This window comes from Lepisosteus platostomus, chromosome 17 (assembly GCF_059453375.1).
Source record: "Lepisosteus platostomus isolate fLepPlt1 chromosome 17, fLepPlt1.hap1, whole genome shotgun sequence".
In the NCBI taxonomy this organism is placed as follows: domain Eukaryota; kingdom Metazoa; phylum Chordata; class Actinopteri; order Semionotiformes; family Lepisosteidae; genus Lepisosteus; species Lepisosteus platostomus.
The window spans coordinates 10,769,728-10,789,631 of NC_142627.1; the positions used below are offsets into that span (position 1 = coordinate 10,769,728).

General features: G+C 42.0%; 1 protein-coding gene and 2 long non-coding RNA genes across 3 annotated transcripts in view; all 3 read left to right on the forward strand.

The window, feature by feature from the left end:
* The first annotated feature begins 385 nt into the window (after nucleotides 1-385).
* LOC148646118 (interferon regulatory factor 2-binding protein 2-A-like) lies at nucleotides 386-3,118 on the forward strand. The gene is made up of 2 exons (XM_088609738.1): nucleotides 386-1,557; nucleotides 1,979-3,118. Exons 1-2 carry the CDS (start codon nucleotides 729-731, stop codon nucleotides 2,692-2,694), a joined length of 1,545 nt encoding a protein of 514 aa, XP_088465864.1. The 5' UTR covers nucleotides 386-728; the 3' UTR covers nucleotides 2,695-3,118.
* Nucleotides 3,119-7,435: 4,317 nt separating this feature from the next.
* Nucleotides 7,436-19,904, forward strand: part of LOC148646119 (uncharacterized) — a 100,045-nt gene continuing 87,576 nt past the window's right edge. Inside the window, exon 1 of the long non-coding RNA XR_015927856.1 lies at nucleotides 7,436-9,203. This is a non-coding gene — a long non-coding RNA (uncharacterized LOC148646119). The remainder of the gene's footprint in view (nucleotides 9,204-19,904) is intronic.
* Nucleotides 9,212-18,462, forward strand: LOC148646120 (uncharacterized). The gene is made up of 2 exons (XR_015927862.1): nucleotides 9,212-14,898; nucleotides 14,965-18,462. It is a non-coding gene; the product is annotated as an uncharacterized LOC148646120 (long non-coding RNA).

Sequence of the window (19,904 nt, forward strand, 5' to 3'; positions counted from 1 at the left end):
GCGGTTTTAAGGACACACCACGCAGGAATGGTGTTTTCATTTAAAAAAAAAACAACTGAAAAAAAACACCACCAACGTAGTCCCCCACGTAGGTTATCCAGCACGTTTTTTTAAAAAAAAGCAAAGCACATTAAAGTTTTTTTTGTTCCCTCCTATGAATAAGGTCTTCCCATTGCCACAGTCCTCTCTAAACGGTGCTTTCTTTTTGTTTAATAAATTGGAAGGAGAAACGGAAGCAAAGTACGAGTTGAAGGGAGAGAGGGGGTGGGGGTAGGATAAAACAGCAAACAGTTGAAGTCTGCCTTCCTGCAGTCATCGGCTTTGCGCTCTCGGGCTGAGGTACTGTAGTATTTCTGGCATCGGTTCAATTGATTTTAAAAAAAGGGGGCAGAGACTGCTAGACAGCGCATGCGCTGGAGGGGGGCTGTCGAAGAATCAAGTAAATAGAATTGGAGCTGGAACCACAAGTTTAGTGTTCGCGATGACGTCACCGCTCCACATTGAGCCGGAGCAGTAGTAGTGTGGGAGATAGATAGAGCCGCGCTATAGTAAAGTACACACTGCCATGAACTTCTGTTTGTAACTTAATTGTTGTTGCTGCAGTCAGGAGGGGAAAAAAGGAAACAACAAAAGTTTTTTTTTCTTTTTCTGGCTGTATCTGATTTTAACAGCAACGAGCACGCAGGCATCTGGAGGAAGACCGTTGAATACTTTTTTTTGCAAAAGCTATGTCGTCCGCGGCGATTGCTGCTTCCAGACGGCAGTCATGTTATTTATGTGACTTGCCCCGCATGCCGTGGGCTATGATCTGGGATTTTTCTGAGGCTGTCTGCAGAGGATGTGTCAACTACGAGGGAGCAGACCGGATTGAGTTTGTGATCGAGACAGCCCGGCAGCTGAAGAGGGCTCACGGCTTCCAGGAAGGGAGATCGCCGGGGCCGGTGAAACCTCAGCTCTCGGGGAAGGAGATCCAGCCCATCAACCACACAGCGGCGGACCCGGGATCTCGCCTGCCGCAGCCCCTGGATCGCTACCCCCTCGCCTCGGACCGGCCGCCGCGACTCGGTCCAGAGTATCCGACTGGCAGGCAGTCTAACGGCATCCCTGTCCCAAATGGATTCCCCAAACCCGACGACCCCCCGGAGCTGAACAGGCAAAGCCCCAATCCCCGCAGGACTAGCACGGTCCACGCGAATATAGTGCCTTTGGTGAACGGGACCCTGCCGCCCGTGCACGCTGTCAACGGCAGGTCGGCGCAAATGGGCATCCCGGCGGCGCTAACAGCGGCCGGCCAGAACGAGATTAGCGGCAAGCGGCCGGCCTCCGTGTCCAGCACGGAGCACGACAGGGAGCTGAAGGACAAGCACAGGGCGGACAGCCTGTCCGAGCTGGGGGAGAGCCACAAGAACCGGCCGGACGAGTGGATTACCAAAGGGAAGACGGTCAGGGACTTAATGGCGTTCCACACGATGGACGGCCGGTACAAGAAGGACCACGCAGCGATGCCACAGGGCAGGGTGATGGGCTACGACGCCAACGCCACCGCTTCGAAGCCAGGTAAGCGTCCCCCGACAGAGCCCCGCTTTTCTTTCACCCCCTGTTTTCGCTGAGCGTGTGTTTTCAGACCAGAAGAACGCGTCTCGACTGAGTCAGCCTCTCTGCAGCAGACGTGCTAACGGGTATTTCCGCTGATTATCATTCTTTTCGTGTGAGGGCTCAGGGCTCTACTGTACAGGGGGTGATTACAGTACACAGCAGCACGGTTCCCTGCCTGCCTCATTTTTTCCATGTGTTATTTGTGTTGTAATTTAAAACGTGGGGGGTTGCAGTGCGGATCAAAGAGCGGACCGAAAGCGGCGCCTGTTTAGGGCTTTCATGCATGATTTTATGTGCTTGCCGTTAGCCCAAATTTACGTGTTGTTTTTTAAACTTCCCCAACCCCTCCCCCCCCCGCCACCACCAACACCACCACCACCAGACAGAGGCAAGCATCCCCGGAACATGAAGAGAAAGGCGTCGCCAGAGCCCGAGGGAGAGAGCACCGCCGGGAAGATGAATGGCGAGGGTCAGTGGCAGCCGGCCGCGGCGGAGGTCCTGAAGATGCCCACGGTGCCCCCGAGCTTCGCCACGGCGCCGTCCACCATCTCGCCCCATTCCAACCGCACGACCCCGCCGGAGGCCGCGCAGAACGGCCAGTCGCCGATGGCCGCCCTCATCCTGGCGGCGGACAACGCTGGGGGCAACAGCTCGCCCAAGGATGCCAACCAGGTGCACTCGACCACCCGCCGGAACAGCAACAGCCCGCTGTCGCCGTCCTCCATGAGCCAAAGGAGACTGGGGCAGAGGGAGGCGCCGGGCGCGGGGACGCCGCACGTGCCGGGCATGGACCAGGTGCACCCGCAGAGCATTCCAGACTCTTCCGTGCCCAACAGCATCCCGCTGTGCTGCACCCTCTGCCACGAGCGGTTAGAGGACACGCATTTCGTGCAGTGCCCGTCCGTGCCGTCACACAAGTTCTGCTTCCCGTGTTCCAGGGAGAGCATCAAGCAGCAGGGCGCCACCGGGGAGGTGTACTGCCCCAGCGGGGAGAAGTGTCCACTGGTGGGCTCCAACGTGCCCTGGGCGTTTATGCAAGGTGAAATAGCCACCATTCTTGCAGGGGATGTCAAAGTAAAAAAGGAGAGGGACCCTTGATTTTATTATCGTTTTTTTTTTAAAAAAAAACAACGACAACAACAACAAAATATATAAATATAAATTACACGCATACCATCCAAACAAAACTAATGGACTTGTACATATTGGACGCGAGCGAGGAAAGTGTATACTTCATAAACATGGCTGTATAATTTTTGATTTTTGAATACATTGTGTTTCTATATTTTTGAAGATAAAGGTATGTACTCATTATAATGGACTACATTTCCCCCCCTTTTTTGTTGATGTTTAAGCCGAATCTCTCGATGTTACCTTTTCGGTCTGGTGGCAGTTTCTGTTAAACGTAGAATGTGACTAATGCTACTCTAAGCACTTGACGCAACTGAAATGCTTTTAGCTGTACTTGTATGCACTTGTTTAAAAAAATTGCCAAATACAATTTCTGACCTTGTAATAATAACTTAGTGTCTGTGATTGCTTATTCTTCGTAATCAGCAAAGCCCTAGAGAGGTCTACCCTGTCGATCATGGATCAACGCAGCTAGTGACGCAATTAACTGGAGCACGAAACCAGCGATAGTGTAACACCGCGCAGAAAAGAGAACCGATATCGAAGCCGTAGGCTTGCTCGTCTTCCTAAAGCATTGTATGTCTCGACACTTTCGCGACGTGCTTGTTTTGGCTCGGCAACAAAATATTTCCCTCATTTGTCAGCACTGAATAACAAAAACTGTGAGGCGGCGAGATACATCTGTGTCGTTGTATGTGTGTGTGTGGGGGGGGCAGTGAGTGACCTACTGTACGTCTTCCTAAATAGGTCTCGTAATTGTGGCTTTTGTAAATGGTGCTTGAAAGCCTTTTTTACTGCGTGACTTACGAAACGAATCATGGCCTGCGCGTGCTATAATTTAGGATAATTTATCCTAAAGGCAAACAAAAAAGCATAATAATTGTCCAAGCGTCACAATCGGTTCATGCTGTGAAGTTGGCAGGTCAGATTCGTACTCATCCACCTGTTAGTGGCCTTTGACATGTTCTTATCGGGGCTAATCGTCGGTTTGCTAAGTAGTCTACGCCCACTTTCGCTTGTCAGTGGTAGGTACAGTATGGTACGATGATGCAGAAGAGCCCGGATCCCGCCAAACAAAGCTGCAGTTACGATAGTGCAGAGTCACCAATGGTTGGAGCACGCTAAGGTCTTCCTGTAGTCTTACACAATTCGATTTCAAAATAAAAAAACACCCTGCCAGCCGAACACCTCATAAAGACCACGTCGACTGGCAGATCAGCTTGTGCCGTTTTAAGTTGCGTCAGCTGTAGCTCCAGCGTCAGCTGCATTCCCAATTTCTCACCCTTGACAAATTTGGAAATGGGTTTGCATTGTGATATAGGAGGAGGAAAAACCCACCAAAAACCTCACAATGGCAACGGCGCGAGCAAAGGTTACGCTGCAGAAAATCTCCTCTCGTGACAACCCTTCCACGTGAGAGGAGCCACGTGCTCTCGGGATGAAAATGAGTGTGCTGCAGCTGTCGCGTGTTGACTGGATCGCACTGATAGTGAGATCTGTTAGGTTTCAAACAATTAGCGCAGCAATGGCGGAAGTGCTTGCTTGTTTTAGGTACATTTGGGAAGAACAAGGACGACATTCCTGCTTCTAGATAGAGCCAATCAGTCTGATTTGACTTTAAACCCGTATTTTCACTCTGCTGTAGCATTAACCATGTGGCGCAAGGCTTGAGCTGAAATTTCAGCATGCACAGATGGTGTCGTTTAAAAAACCTGCGGGGGGTGTGCACTTTTTTTCTCACGCTACTGCGCCATTCGACGTGACAGCAGGAATAATGAACGAGATAAACCGTGCAGATACTGAAGTTGTATTGAAAATTATTCGAATTGACGAGTGCATTTTTGTCGGGGTCTTTAATCATTTCTTGCATGAAACCTGAAGAAAAGAAATATTTGCACTGATACTTTTTATTAACGTTTTTATACAATTTTAAAGTCTTGACACTATAGATGTGTACCATTTACCAGAATTAAAAAAAATGAATATCACGTTTTGCACTAAGTACTTAGCTTGCAGAAACCGTGCCTACGCGATTAAAAAACTTAATGAAGTAAATACCAACAGTAACACCCGGGCCCTCGCGTTCTCTTGCTGCCCCTCGACCTTATTAATTTAAGGTGGTTTATCCACCGACTTTTTAACCTTGTGAAATATCGGATCATTGAGAAATCCGCGAGGCCGATCACGTGCTCGCCGATGGAATTCCTGAGTCACAGTCGCCCGTCTGCCCTGCCTGGTTCACGAGCCAGCCGCGCGAGAACACGCCTTCCCCTGTTCAGGGACGATTATACAGCACAGCCGATGAATGGAGGCCTGTTCTCTCCCCATCTTCACATGCGCTAGCCCTTCAGGGTTGGTTAACTCCCAATTAACTCTTCACAAGCCAAGCTGAAATAGAACAAGCGCTCGTTGTTTCCGAGGGACTCTTTCTTTCTATTGTACTGAAAGCCAGGAATTGCAGTACAGACATTCAGAAATACCTACGTGCATGTTAATATGCAGGCCTTGTGGCTATGTTGTAAATGTTCCATGATAGTTTTAACTGCCCAAATTCACGTTTATGTGCAACTATCCAATAATCCATATATATATAAAAATGGAAAATGTGTTCTATAGCACAGCATATACTGTACTTCTGTGATTTAAGAGCAAGACGTGCTCCAGAGACGGGCACATCTATAATTTCTTTGCTTGCAGTAAATGTGCATTTTCCTTCACCAGCCATGTAGTTTATAGGCTTACACATCACCTAAACACTTCATAAACAACCCAGAGATCCTCCTTGGCATCTGTTTGTGAATGTTTGGAAATGGAAGCTTGTACAAAGATGAGGTGACGTTGTCTCTGACCCCAATTTTAAAAAACAACCTGGGGTCTTCAGTTCATGGAAGACCCTTAGCCTGCCAGGAAGAAGATTGTTTTAAAATGCAATAAGTTGGGCGATTTCAAGGAGTGTAAAAAGAGTGCAGTGTATTTGTTTTTAGGCATTACTTCCACACCTCATTAAATCCTTGTGCTTGAACTTTTTTTTGCCAACATGCACCAAACGTGTGATGTAAGTGACCTTAAAGCATTGAAGTCCATGAATTATCATCTTTAAGACCTAACTTCAGATTCCTCAAAGATTCCTTTAAACCTTTAAAAGTCTGCTGTAGATGAACATAAAGACATGATTTTAGTTGCAGAAAATGATCCCAATGTGGTGACCTGCATCGTCTCAAAGGGCTCACAAAACTCCTAATGAAAATTTAGTACTGTTAATGAGGCCCGGTATATATGACGTTTAGAGTTTTAGCGAATTTCTTTCACAATTAGAATATTTTCTCAACCCGGATGTAGTCTGCGAAGTGACAGTTCGACACACGGCGTGCCCTGGCTGGGAAACTTTCCTAGATGCGTGAAAACCCTTTGATACAGGTTGCCGGTTGCCGTGCAATCTCAGCTGTTGACGTTACAGAAGTATTTTCCAAGTTTGCCTCGTTACACTTTACCGTCTTTTCGTGACGCAAGAAACAACGTTGCCATTCCTTGTGAGACGAGGCACTGTATCAACATACACGCTGGGTTCAAGGCAAGGGAAACGGAGGGAATGCTGGATATCCAGCGGACCCACAGCTCTCGGAACCAGCTTGGATCAGACAGACGACCCGCGCCCGGCTCGTCTGATTGTGCGCGCCAGTGCTGTTTTAGATTCCGGCTTAGCAAGCTCATTTCTTCTCGTCTGTTACCGAGACTCAGCACCCGCAGGAGAGAAAAAAAACAACAACCAGCCATCAGAGATTAACAGGTCAACACAAATTACGTGGCACAGACACAAAGGATCACAAGCTCCTGGCTTTTTCCAGCTGTCTTAGCTCGTCGCCTTGAAGCGATCCCGATTACATTTCCGAGACCGCTGATTTACAAACCGGGGAAGACACGAAAACGGGTTTGAAAAACGACTTCTCGTCCACGAAATACAGATTTCAGAGATCTGGTTGGATGTAATAAGTGGGCCCACCTGACTTTTAAACGCACACTTAATTTAATTTCTCATTGAAAAATGACATCGTAGCAATAATGGCGTTTTGTGTGCTGATTTAGTTCAATCACACTACAGCTCTGCTCATTCTTATTAATAATTCTATTATATTCTATAATATTATTAGCAATTCTGCTTCCCCGACTCTGCTCACTTGACAACTGTAGTGTGCATTGTGTTTATGTGAATGAAAAGGTGTGAAATACTAAATCATTCAGTAAATTCCTGGGGGATCCGGAGTCATTTAGTGGAGTTCAGGCAAGTTGACTTCAGTTTAAGGACTGCAAGCACTATCATGACAAGAATGTGGAGCACCATGTGGATTCAACACAATGCGGGCGTGCGAAATCCGTCCAAGTGTTTTGTAAACAGACGGCAATAATAATGTGTTAACCCTTTGCATTACAGACGAAAGCAACGCCGCAAAACAAGTTTGGGGAATTTGCAAGTATGGTCATGTTCCAGGTTGCATGACTATGCGGCTGTTAGTTGCAACCAAATTTGAAGAATAACCGTTTAATCTCCCCTAATACCAGTTTATTTTTAACTGGTAAACCTTAATTTTAATGCAAAAGTCTTAATTTTTCCTTTAAAAAATCACGAGGATTTCCCAGTTTTTTAATATATATATATTATATATTATATAATATATATATATTATATATATACAGGAACATATCATTGTAAACTATGAATTCAGTTGATTAAACCTGCACTAACGTTAGAAGTCTTTTAAAGGCAGTTTCTGCCAGAAGGAAAAATGCAAGACACCTTAGTGATAGTGCTACGATTTAAGCTGTGAAATCTGCGTTTCTGAGCAGCCGCTGCGAGACTTACACAGTGTATTGCGTGCGTAAAACACTCAAGTCTTCTACACACTGCATGAGAAAGTTATTTACTCGATGGACGATGCCGTATTCTAAAAACAGAGTGTCTTCAAAAGGTAAGTAACCTAACTCAAAGCCTTCACCTTGCCACAATGTTGCGGGCAGGCGGGCTGAGAGTCCGCTTCGTCAACCATTTGAAAACATTCGCCAGGGGATCTCGGAAACCTGCGGAGAGCTCCCTTCTTGTTCGGTTTACGAGCTAGACTTGGAACAAGTGAAAAACGCTTCTCTCCGCATACCAAGGCGTCTCATCCCCAGTCAAAGGAAAACACTAAGGAGAACAGAGAGAAGGGAGGGATCCGCCAGCTGCGCTCACTATAATTAGACAGAAAACAGGCTAGCTTCTGCCATCATTAATCACCGACAGCCAACTCCAAGAAAGGAATTTGTGTTCTGTTGACTTGAAGTCTTTATCTGGAAAGGGTTATGTTGAACCAAATATAGTGATCGCACACTCTTTGAACTTTGGATGTGCCATAACAGGGTTCCGTTGCCTGGTTACCTTTCAGAACAGTACACAGAAGGTATCTGGGTATGTCGTGTCAATCTAAGTACAGAGCCCATCAGTCTCAACGGCTTTATCCATATGTCAAAGGTTTTATGGACCGATTAGTGCCGGGAAGCCAGAAACAGTGGTGGAGGTGAAAGCAAACAAAAATGATAGTATATTTCTATTTTTGGATTCTTGTGCAATTCTATATGCAGGCAGTGTGCACCCACAAAGGCATCAGACCCTGCACAAAGATGGGATGCTTCTTCTGCATATTCTGAATGTTCCAAAGTTTTGGGGAAGATAAGAGATGGAATTATATCGTTTCATGAAAAATAAATACATATTGTGGAGCAACATTAATGAGGCATGATGATAATTGATAGCATGAATATTTTCCCTTATGCTTTTGGTTTAGGCAGAGAGCTAAAACTCTCTGCTTGCCCAACTGCCAGAACCTGCTATATTGCAGGGACTTACATACCTAACCTGTGAATTATGTCAATACCAGATCCAAAAAGACATTAAGGAAGCAACTGTATCTGAAGAGATGCATAGGAGAGTGTGGTGTAGCTGCAATACTGTACTACATGTAATGCTCAGGACTGTAGATTCATTTCACCTCTCACCATAGAAGGGTTCCTATGAACAAATATTTGCATGTGAAACAAGTGTTTATATTGCCATTAAAAAAAGTGTTGCATGACTGTGATGGAAGCCTTCCTCATGGAATTAATGTAGGTCACCTGCTTTTTACTCTTGGGCCACATGGGCGATGGAGGTATGTAATCTTCCTAAAAATCTTGGCTGAAAGTATAATGACGTGAAACCTTTGAAAAGCTTTTCTTCTTTCAAGCAGCGGATGAATGATTCCTTGCAGCACTCCCTACCTCGCTGATTGTGTGTCAGATTAAGCACCTCAGGGACCAAATGTCCTTTCTGCTTTGTCGCAACAAGTCAAGGCTTTAGGCCTCAGATCCTGTAGAAACAGGAAGGTGTTTAGAAAAGAAGGGATTAAGCGGTGCTTTTTTTCAAGAGCAGACTGTCCTGTAGCGCGCCTGACAAGTTGTACCTGAAGGTAAGAGTTAGAAATAATGAAGCAATGTATCTTTCTGATATAATTTATGCGTTTTCTCATTTCCTTGACTCCGTGCTTACCGCAAAGCCATGTTTTCGTTTTGTACAGTTTTTTTCCTACCCAGGTCTCATGAATTACTCTTTCCTGGGGCATCCACATGGTCTGGGGATTGGCCTCACTCCTATTTTGACCTGGCGCCCACATTCACATTACTACACCTGGCACGATCTCCCAGATATCACAGTTTCCTGCTGCTGAGGTCAGTTTCGACCGAGGCACCAAGGTCAAAGCCAAGCAGCTGAAAGATTCAAGAATGGAATGCATGTAGATTGAATTTAGGAGCAGTGTAAGCCTTTGGACTCATAATTGTAAGGTTGTGGGTCATTGCAGTCATTGCCCTTGTACCTTGAGTGAGGTGTTTTACCCCAGCTGCCCCGTACTCTTGGTTGTTTAAGTGGTGACCAGCATAGCAGGGGGTAAATACTGTGATAGAGGAGTCATGTGCTCTCAGTCTGCTTAATGCCCCACAAACCAGGATAAATTCTGGCCCGATGAGCTGATGTGGCTTCGATATGGACAGTTCCTTATTGGCTACTTTAAAGATAGATGCATACAAATGGTAGTTGTGCCAGCTGGGCACAATGCTTCATTCAGTGCTTAAATATCATGCGATGTGCCCATGAACTGAACTCTAAGCAAGTGACAGGGCACTTTTTCAGTCTTGTTATTTGCTATAAGCTCTCGATCTGGTTTGCTTATATCCATGTGTATGACTTGAAACTGCAAACCATGGCAAATAATTGCTGTTTTACTCCACATTTCACATTTTATAAGAATAAAATGTGCTTTCTTTGGTGAAGTGCCTGGTATAATGGAGAGCTGCTTTGTTGACTTTAGAAACGTGCCGTTTGCCATTTTTAAATTAATTAGTCTAATTTTTGCCTTTAGTTAAACTCTTAACAGTATGTTTGAGGTTTCCCTAAGATCAGAACTTTTATAAAACGTTGAAAAGAAATCTTAACAAAAAACAAACCTCTGTTAGTCTATAACATTATATAATTGTTCCATTTGTTGCTGTTATTGATTTTTTAAATTTTATTCTATATAATCCCTGAAGTATTGATGAAACAATATTAATTTATTTGTTCTGTTTTCAGCGTGTTTTATGTACAAAACCTTATTGTACTTGGGAGTCATTTGGTATGGTATACTATCAAAAGGGTTTCTTTTCATTGCCTCATTGCAATTTTTCAACCAGTATCCCATTTCAGGAAGAACAAACTTTGATTCATGCTTTCAAGCAGATAGTTCACATCCTTCCTGACCTTTTTTGTGCTGCTGCAGCAACACGCTTGCTATAAAAGGGTTGTTTTAGAGAAACCTACCCTTCCTTGTGGGGTGTATATGCAGCTTCCTTCAGAGCTATAAATGTAAACTTTGTAATTAAACATCAAGGAGGTTACTCCAGGTTTTTTTTACAAAAACCTCCATGACCCCATTAGTTAATGTTTAACAGCATGTGTTGGTATGGCCAATGTTTGATTTTCATTTCACAACATCTTCTGTTGTCAACCCAGTGCAGATCTTTGAACTCTGGAAGCCTTTTTTTCTTTGTTTTATTAAAGTGGGTGGTTACTAGTATAAAACTAAATCATAACAGCAGGCTCGTACGATGTCAGCCTCAAAGACCAGGCACCTACAAGATTTGTTAAGGCAGCCATACTTTAAAAAGTAATGGGTTATTCAAATCAAAGCAAAATTATTCTACCAAGCTTTGCTCTACCGATGAAATGAATTTGGCTGTGCATTTTTTAATTTAAAATGATTCAGTGGTAAAAAATGGCAGATTAAATATGAGCTGTAGTATTAGAAATATAGTCAAGTGTTCCTTGAGCTGCAATAGTAGTAGTATTTTTTCAAGCAGCAAAAATCTAGATAACTACATTGGCTGTAGCAAATATGAAATAAACAGAGAAACAAATCTATGGGTTTTTAATTCATTAATAGTCAATGAATATATTTAAAATTAAAATATAGGTGATTTTTATTGGGTGAACTGTAAGATGTGTGCCTTTTGTGTCTTTAACAACAGAATGTGAAAAATAAACGTCACCTTTCTGTAATCATTGGCCTTTTTAAGTCATTTTCAGGTTTAAGACAGAATTTAGCGCTAACAAAGTTTAATGTATGGTTCATAGAAAAGTTGTTCAGTTTTGCATCTAAATTATGTCAACCTTGCAACACATTGGATTCTCAAAATAATTTCACACTGTAGAAATTCCTTCTCATTGGGGTTTAATGGATTTATCTGACGTGTGAAATCTGGTTAAGTTGCTGAGCTGACAGAATAACATTATCTCTGCACGTTTCCATGCAATCGCTACACCTACAGATCGTCACGTCTGAGTTGTGTCATGAAGCTGATGCAACAGGAACTTTTCTGTAGGTAAAGCTGTAGTCAATAAAAAAATATACATTAGGTCAGATGGCAGTTATAAACTACTCAGAAACATTTATTGCAAAGTCCACACAAATCTCAGTGTTTGTCCAAGGAACACCTATAGGCCAGCTCATCAGAGAAATTCACTTTGACGTTTTATAGGGCAGAATTCCCTAACATTGTACTTAAAGCACTTAATTCTCTTTTTCTGTGCCTTTATCTTTGCATTACAATTTATTGCACCTAATTTTGTGAGTCACTGTATTTCATAGCTAGTGCCATTTCTGTGATTGTATTTTATTACTCCTGTTAGACCTCACCTATTTCATGCCAAACACCTTAATGTCACGAGAAGCATTAAAAAGGAAATCTTATAATAAAACCTGTGATAGACTAACCTTCTGTGCAGTGTGTTGTCCTACCTTACATGTCATTTTTCCAGGAATAAGCAACTTGCACTTACATGTGGATGATAACATAACTTTTTAAAAGGTGATACGAATGATGCTTCTTAATCAGGAATTTCTCATCCGGTCACCAGTTGTGAGTTTCAAAAGTATTACTGAACAAATATCTTACTTCAATGACTAGCCAAGAGTCTATCCACCCGGTACATGCTTAATAAATCAATTTTTTATAACGTAGTGGAAGCTTGTTCAGCATACAAGTCATCAGCTGGTTGGTTACCTGATGGAAACTTCTCAGTGGCAGATAAATACTGATACATATTAGATAAATATTAAGTCAAAGTTTTCTCAAAATTCAATAAACGTGAATGCACACTGTACCAGTGAGCAGTCAAAATGTTTTTAAATGCTCCTATATAATCTTTACATGCCTCCTGCCAAGTACTAAATTGACATGTATAGGATCACCTCATGTTTTTCTACATAAATGAACAAATGCAGCAGTTATCATTGAAATACCTCAAGAGCCTAACCATTAACAGAAGCTGCAATGTCTACTGCCATGATAACCTCTGGAAAAAGTTTCACTTGGATAACGACATTAGGAAGGTGTGCAGGTGTAGTACAAAGGGGTGGCTGTCCTTAGCTAATTGCAAGGCAATTTTTGTTTTCAGCTGGCACCTCACTGTTAACATGTAAGTTGGTGAAACATGTTTCTCTGGCAAAAAATTGTGAATTATTTTTCCATGAAAGCTTTTTTATTTCTGTTCACAGTGTATTCCAGTGTTATTTCTTTGTAATAAAAAGAAGGCATTTCTTGTAGTCTTATACTGTATATATATACAGTATGTGTGTATTCTTGCTACATATATTATTAAAACAGGTATTGCCTTAGGAAATAATATAATTTTTAGTGGACACTTAAATTTTAACTTAAATGTACATCGATGGGCTTACCTTTTATAACCTATATATACTGCTCAGTCAAAATGTGATCTATATTGCTATATGGCGATGGGGTGTAAAGGTGAACCACAAAGGCTGAGATGGGCTTGATCTGGAAGATATTCTGTTATCTAGAATGAAACCACTTTAGTAGTTTACACAATACGGTTCTTAGTGATTGTTTGGATCATGTGCTCGGCTGTTTGCTGTATTTATCTGGTGAGGTTTACACAATTTTCTTAAAGGGGCTGCCATCCAGACAAGAACTCTATTGATTTCCCACATTTATTATTGTAAGAGAGACAGATCACACGTCTGTGTAATGACCCAGATAAGAGCTTAACGCTGTAAACATTTGAGATGATCTTTATAGTCATGAAATTGGTAGCCTCACACAGGCGGCAATAAACATTTTATGGTTGCCCAGTATGCCTGAATTGTAATTTCCAAAACAAATCACTTGTCTTATTTTATTAAATGTGTACCTACTGTATGCGTTACATGCCCAGGATGTTAAGGTAAAAAGCTTTTCCAAGCCTTGTTTCAGACACATTATGAGGATGTTTATTCTAATTCTTAGCCCAGCAAAGGTTTTAAATATTTATCTTCTGTATCGGCATCAGCAATTAATCAACTATTACAAAACTGGTTGCATGCATTGTGAATGACCCACACAATACGAGGAAAAATTGAATTCATTAACATTGGTTTTTGTCACAGAGGGGCTGTATTTCAGGGAACGGAAAGGTTCTGTTTGTTGAACGTGTTTCCTGTTTTGTTTGCTCTGTAAAAGGAAACCTTTTTTGTCTACCCCAGCCCCTTAATTTGCCCAGCATGTGTTGCTCAAGGATGGAAGGACTGAGGTGATCTGCTCTTCATGGAGATGTTGACTTCTCCTTGTGGACTTACTGAGTTACTGTTTAACCTATTGAAGGCAATTCAGACCCTTTGCAGTGAATGCCCTTAACCCCACTGCAGCAGTGTGTTGCTGGTGGGAAGTTTTTAAAAAAGTAAATTCAAAACACAGCCCAGTGCTCGTCAGACTATTCAGTTGTCATTTAACAGAAATCAACTTAAAAACTGTTTCAAATTATATCCTCGTTGTCCATGTCATCTGGTCAGGCATTTTCTGGCCTTGCAACATGTTAAACAGAGAGAGGTTCATGTTATCTGTGGTCTTCTGTTTGCACTCGCCCGAGATGGCCTGTTCACCCCAGAGAATGTTGTATGTAAGAAATATGACTTTTATTCAAGATCAGAATCATTGTCCTATGTAATTTCTGTGTGACTTTAATTGACTTCTCCGCAACCATGCTGTCTTAATTGCAGTTACAATCTGTTGAGTTTCTGCTGTTAGCTCACAGTGCTTCTGCTGTGTATCCCTTCTCCAGATCCCTGGCTAAAAATTTTAAATCAAGTCAAATTCAGTTGAACCGTGTTTTGTTTAGCCTGAATGAGGAAATGCACCTATTGCATTTTGGAGACTGAGATTGCACTAAGCCTGTAACTCACTGGGATGTTGATAACAGGCTGGTGCTGACAGAATCACTGTCTGGTTAAATATGAACTGCTTTAAGAGGTAATATTAACTGTGCCAACTAGCTATTCTGAAACTGTTCCACAAATGTGATCACGTGTTTCTAAATTCCCAAAAAGAGGACTGTATACCAGTCTATAACAAAATGGCCCACTTTACAGGGGGAATGGTGTAAACATCAAAGCTTAAGTTTTGTTTTTGGTTCTCTGGTTACCAGTGAATACCAGAGGCACAAGACTGGATATACATGTCAATGAGATTTGTTTGGTGATGTTCTTGTAAGAAAGGCAGTCATTTTATATAGTGTTTACCTGACTTCCAGAATGAAAGTAAGATAGAAGATGCTAAACTGACTTAGAAAGAAAAGTACTTTCTTCTTCAGTTCCTGACTTCCAGAATGAAAGTGAGATAGAAGAAGCTAAACTGACTTAGAAGAAAAGTACTGCATTGTCACTGAAAGATGCTAGGCAAGTCCTCTGACGGTGAAAATCGGGGTCATGTGAAAAATGATAGGTGTTCAGGAAAGACATCGGTAATACATGTGAGAAATGGCTCACAAAGATGATTGCGTTTTTTTGCAGATCTTGACTCCAGTTGACTAGCCTTTCCAGTCTGAATTCACTTTTATATCATAAACTTACAGCTCTGCAGTCGCCATCATAAAACGAGAGATTAATGTCTAGTTGTTTTTTTCCCATGTGTTAAGGAAGACACTCATCCGCCAGGATGAAGATCTCAGCTGTGCTTCCAGTGATGGTTATGTCTCTCCAGCTTTCTGCTTGGCTGGTTCACTGAAAGAGTGAAACAGCTCTGAGTATAGCAGTAAATGAAACATGAAGCACCTTTACAGCATGTAAGCTCGGTTGTTGATATTTCATTTCTTGGTGTTTGAATTTCTCAAATGAATGTAAACTATAAGGCAGCATTTACAAGGTCAGAATCTCAAGAGATTTACAAAATTTCCTCCAATGTGCCAGACAAGCCTGATCTGTGTGTGGTTCTTTGAGCAGGGCTATCAAGACAGAGTGTTTGTAATTTGATTTGAAAAGTCCAAGGATTGTCTGCCCTGTCCTAAACCTTCCCTATCTTCAACAAATCGTTCAAGTTGAGCCTGACTTACTCATTCACGTGTTCCCTCAAGATCAGTTTTACTAAAATATAAACAGCTTTACCGATAAAGAAATAGATAAATCGATACCTGTAGTACTAAAGAATAACTCAATTTGTTTACACATTTCCACCACTGGTAATAGTTAGTTTTCCTGTGCTTATATTGAATATGCCTTAATCCATGTGTGGTTTAAAGGATTGAAGCATTTTCTTATTGGAAACTGAGAAGAAGTTGCTAAGCGTGTTGAAGAATTTCTGTTAAATAGAAGATGTGAATCTAGCACTGGTGACATTCCATCATGATATTTCTGTCGATTATCTCATATATTATATACATGAGAGCTGTGCAGTCTTTTCCGTGATTAATTGTACTGGCAAACTGCATCTGATTAGATATAACTATAACTGTATGTATATGTATATAACCTCAACAGTTGATATATCTATCATTTAATATAAATGTGTGGCATCTGCCATAATGGTTGTCTTGGGAGAAATATTATACTGATTCAACACATTAAATACATCTCTCCAATGAATCGCTATGTAATTTCATGAATCAAAAGGTCCTTTGGCTGCCATTATGTTTCTAAAAAAAGTGCATATGTAAATATAACAGAAAAAACGTTTTTGCCAAAAATTTCCATAGTTAATGTGCAGAGGTGAATAAAGACGTCGGTGGTTAAACTGTAGTCATTAATGTCAACTGATCCACCCTTAGATCTTTTGTACAGAATAAGGTCTGGGCAAGGCTAGTGTGAGACACACACTTGAGTTTCACCTTGTGAATTTACAGCAGTGTGGGGGATCTTCTAACAACTGCGCCTGAAAGACTGAGTTTCAGTGCTTGCTTTTGGTCTGTTGAAATAGTGTCCTCAATAGGGGTGAGTTCTGTTTTGCCGTCGTCGAAAGATAGCGTTAGCAATGGCATTGAAAGGGGTGGGGAGGGCAGACAGTACGAAAACCCCTCTCCAAACCCACCAGGCCTTTTCCGGAAACCCGCGAGGGAAACGGAAAAGAGGGTGCCCACGGAAAACCCGGAGGCCGACATCAAGGGAACTGTTATGGTTTGGAACGAGTGGGAGAAGATTGCCCCAAACACAGCACGGTGGCTTATATTCCTGAGGAAGTCGTGAGATTAAATAACACCGTGTGCTAAGATCAACTGCAAATGGTTAAACAAAACCACCACACACCCCTCTCCCTGCCCCACCCCCCTCAAAAAAAAAACAAACAAACTTAATTACATCCTCTTGAAAGAACAATCGGGGAAAGAAAAGGGCGATAGGCACAAATATTTGTTTAAATGTCAGCTGGTAACACTTTCTGCCGAGAGGGTTAATGCCAGTTCCCCCTCATCTCTCTGAACTGACAAGCAAAGCACTAAAAGCCTGATTAAAATGTAACTGAAAAGGCTTATTCTTCTCCTAATGCATGATTAATGCACCTCCTGCAAAGGCAGTTCTATATTTAGTGAGTGATGTCAAGAGTGCTTGGATCCTTAGGAATAGCAGGGGGACCGTCGCTCACATGATGGATGAAATCACTGCAAAACACCAAGGGCAGCTGTTCGATTAGCCAGGAATCAGGATAATAAGAAAACAAATGAGATATTATTTCTCTTTCATCTCGCGGTTCTTCTTTTTTTATCTGCTGTTGGGATTTTTTTTCCCTCCTCTGCGCGGTACACAGGAGTTGAGCCTGTGAAATGGAAATGAGGGCTCTTTTGCAAACATCAAAACGAGGCTGTTTGTGCGCCTGGAATGTTTTTCTTTTGGATCTTGGAGTGCTGCCAAGCACAAAACCAGAGCAAGGAGCGAGAGAGAGAGCAATAGAGAGAGATGGAGAGGGAGGGAAAAAGAACGAGGCAGACAGCTAAAGCATTTAACAAAATATCCAAGCAGGAATGTCTTTGTGTAAAAAGGCATTATTTATGTCCTTTAGAATTGGGATCAGCTGATACAGTGCACCGATGAGGCGACTCCTTCAGCATTTCCATACCAAATTCAGGAAAACAGAAGGGAAGGGAGAAGACTGAGGCAAACAGGAAACACATAGGCAGCTCATGGGAAGCTATCGTCTCCACAACAACCAAGATATAATTACTGTTATAGCAGGGTTTTGGCCAGGGCATGAACATCCTTTATGTAAAAATACTTTATGGTTATTTTTGAGAGGGACTTGGAATAGACTTCATTTTCAAAGTGCATTGCCCTCAGCCTGTCAGCACCATCAATGGGGTATTAGTATCTAGTGCAGAATGTTTTCATGAAGGATATTTAGACAGCTATACTTACACTTAGCTGCACCCTCAGTCGCTTGCTCAATCTCAAGTGAAACTTTATGTCTTATCCTAAAAATAGATTTGGTGTCTTTGTGCTGAAAGGTAAATGCCAGCTTAATTACACATAATGTAAGAGGGTGGTTAGGTTGGACAAGATGGATTACATTACCCAGGAGGCTATGGGGAATGACCTGCCATCCTCAGTCACCTGACTTCCATCAAAAACAGTGGAAACCAGGAAGCAGAGGTTTCCAATTGGGTGAGCAGGGAAACGACTGACTGAAGTCTTTTGAGGAGTCTCAGAGAAGTTTTGATTAGTATTGGGGTGAATTAATTACTTGAAGAGGTTGTTTTGAAATAATTTTTGATGGAAACTGAAAGAGACAATTGATATTGAAGCTGGTAAGCAGTTTAGCTTCTGGGTTGTTGTTAGAAAGGGACATTGAAGAAGTTTAAATTCAGACATTGCTGGATTTTGTCAGGTTTTGTTGTGACTTTTCCCTATACTATTAATAAAGAGTGCTGTTTTTACCTTATGGCTCTATTTATGTCTGTTTTTACTTAAGACCCACCTATTTAAAGATCCCATTTGACATCCCTCCCCCCTGGTTTGCCAAAATATCTTTAATAAGACAACACCAGACTGTTCTCTGCATTTGGGTAAGTGGTTCATAACCTTTTATTGAAGTTGAGCCAAAGCTCCAGTTTTTGAGATTTAATCACAGATCATAGCCACTGTGGATTTAAAAGGAAACATTCATTCTGGAGGCTTAACAAGCCCCACTAGATGTTTAAGTTATCTGATCCTGTAGTTAAAATGTCAGGATACGCAGAATAATTGGAAAAACCATCATATGCTTAAAGCTTGGTTAATCAAAGCCTAATGAGTATATCATTATTTTCAGAGCACATGTAGAAGTGATAGTCTCTAGGATGTTGATTGTGGGAAATAAAGACAAAAGGGTTTTTCAAGATGTCTCCTGTGTTTTGATGCTCTTAAAATAAACGGAGGAGGCATGGGCAAAGACAAAGAGGCAATTTGAAATTTTCATGTTTTTAAAGACCAACCTGGAGCTGGTTGGGCACCAGCCTTCAGTCTTTTGAAAGGCTCTTTAACATCTATGTGGAGAATGGATCGCTGCTCATCTTGACTTGCCCTTATACCACGTTTACATGTAAGGTGACAGATAGGCATCCTTTATTTCCAGAAAAAAATACCACACTGGTAAAGACAAAGAAAATCCTTTCAGTTTCGATTTGATATCACTTTACCACGCTATTTTGAAATGCTGTTTATAACGCTAAGAACTACAGGTGCATACTTTTTGCATTTTTATATTAAAATCTAGTGAAAACATTCTGTTTGTTTTAAGCTTAGAAATAATAATGGTGGTTTTAACAGGACCAGGATCCCAAAGCATTGGTGAATTAAGCTGGAGGCTTATTGAAGTATTTGTGAAGCAGCACAACAAAGAGAATCCCATGGTTGGGATTGTAACTGTGGAATTGCTCTGCGTTTTTATAGTGTGATTTGAACAAGAAGATTTGATCCTGTATCCTCATGGTAAACATGCTATGCACATGTGCAATAACCCCAAAGAAGCACTTAATGTATATATCTATCCATTGCTACCTATGCACATTTCGTGCATCTTCTTTTGATAAAGTCCCTGTGCATATTTTTCCAGTGTCTCTGCCCACTTTATTGATTTTGCACTGTCTTCTGAAATACGAGTCAATGCCTCTTCATGCTCTTACCTGGGAGGCATATACAAGACAAATGTGCTGGCAGTAACCACCAGGAGCTGCATGAATGGTCAGTCTTAATTGAAAACAGATTTTTCTGTTGTTTCCTTGGCTACAGCTCAGAGAAACACAAAGGGGAATGCAGTGTTTAATCGCAGCTTGTGTCACCACTCAGTCCTACAGCCTACAGATAGCTTAGCCAGTCAGGAATGAAAAGAGGTAGCCACATTCC

Excerpts from the sequence above, each read along its gene's own strand:
- LOC148646118 (XM_088609738.1), top strand. The coding sequence starts at position 729 with ATGTCGTCCGCGGCGATTGCTGCTTCCAGACGGCAGTCATGTTATTTA. Across the intron at positions 1,558-1,978 it reads CGCCACCGCTTCGAAGCCAG|ACAGAGGCAAGCATCCCCGG; the intron begins GTAAGCGTCCCC and ends CACCACCACCAG.